This window comes from Bison bison, unplaced genomic scaffold (assembly GCF_000754665.1).
Source record: "Bison bison bison isolate TAMUID 2011002044 unplaced genomic scaffold, Bison_UMD1.0 scf7180017864294, whole genome shotgun sequence".
Taxonomy (NCBI): Eukaryota; Metazoa; Chordata; class Mammalia; order Artiodactyla; family Bovidae; genus Bison; species Bison bison.
The window spans coordinates 1,706,532-1,707,165 of NW_011494866.1; the positions used below are offsets into that span (position 1 = coordinate 1,706,532).

The 634-nt window shown below is 70.8% G+C and overlaps 1 protein-coding gene across 1 annotated transcript in view; it reads left to right on the plus strand.

Moving 5' to 3' along the window:
• Positions 1-297: 297 nt before the first annotated feature.
• Positions 298-634, plus strand: part of P3H2 (prolyl 3-hydroxylase 2) — a 178,140-nt gene continuing 177,803 nt past the window's right edge. Inside the window, exon 1 of the mRNA XM_010850711.1 lies at positions 298-633. Within this exon, the coding sequence (XP_010849013.1) occupies positions 466-633 (168 nt within the window). The 5' untranslated portion in view covers positions 298-465. The remainder of the gene's footprint in view (position 634) is intronic.

Here is a 634-nt window from a genome sequence, read left to right on the forward strand (position 1 = left end):
CTAAGGTCACTAATCTGGCTTTTCTTCCTCTCTAAGAAAAGGGAGTCATCATGTCCATTCTGCAACCTCGAAGGTAACCCATACATCAGGCTCGCCTCCCCGGCCCCTCCTTGGCTGGCCCCCAGTGGCGCTGGCTCTCTGGCTGACACCAGGGTGTCTGCCTCTGGCCTCCAGGAGGCTGCGGCCCGAGCCTGCTGGGCGCGCGCTGAGCGCCGGCGAGCGGCTTGCGGAGGCTCGGGCAGCAGGAGGAGCGTGTGAGCTGTGGGCGTCCCTTTAAGAGCGGCCGTCCGAGCCGGCCTCCGCCTCTCAGTCCGCCGAGCGCCGCCGGTCACCTGAGGCTCGCAGGGCAGCCGGCTGGCGGCGGGGCCGGCCATCGCGCTAGAGGAGCCGGGAGACGCGACCCGGACGCCAGGTGCCAGGAGCCGATTGCGAGCGTGGCCGGCTGGCGCCCGTCCGCCACGGAGGATGCGGGAGCGCATCTGGGCGCCGCTGCCGCTGCTGCTACCCTGGCTACTGCTGCCGCCGCCGCTGTGGTGCGGCCCCCCGGACAGCCGGCACCCAGAGCAGGAGCCCGAGCCCGGGCCTTTGCAGCCCTTCGACCTGCTCTACGCCAGCGGCGTGGCCGCCTACTACA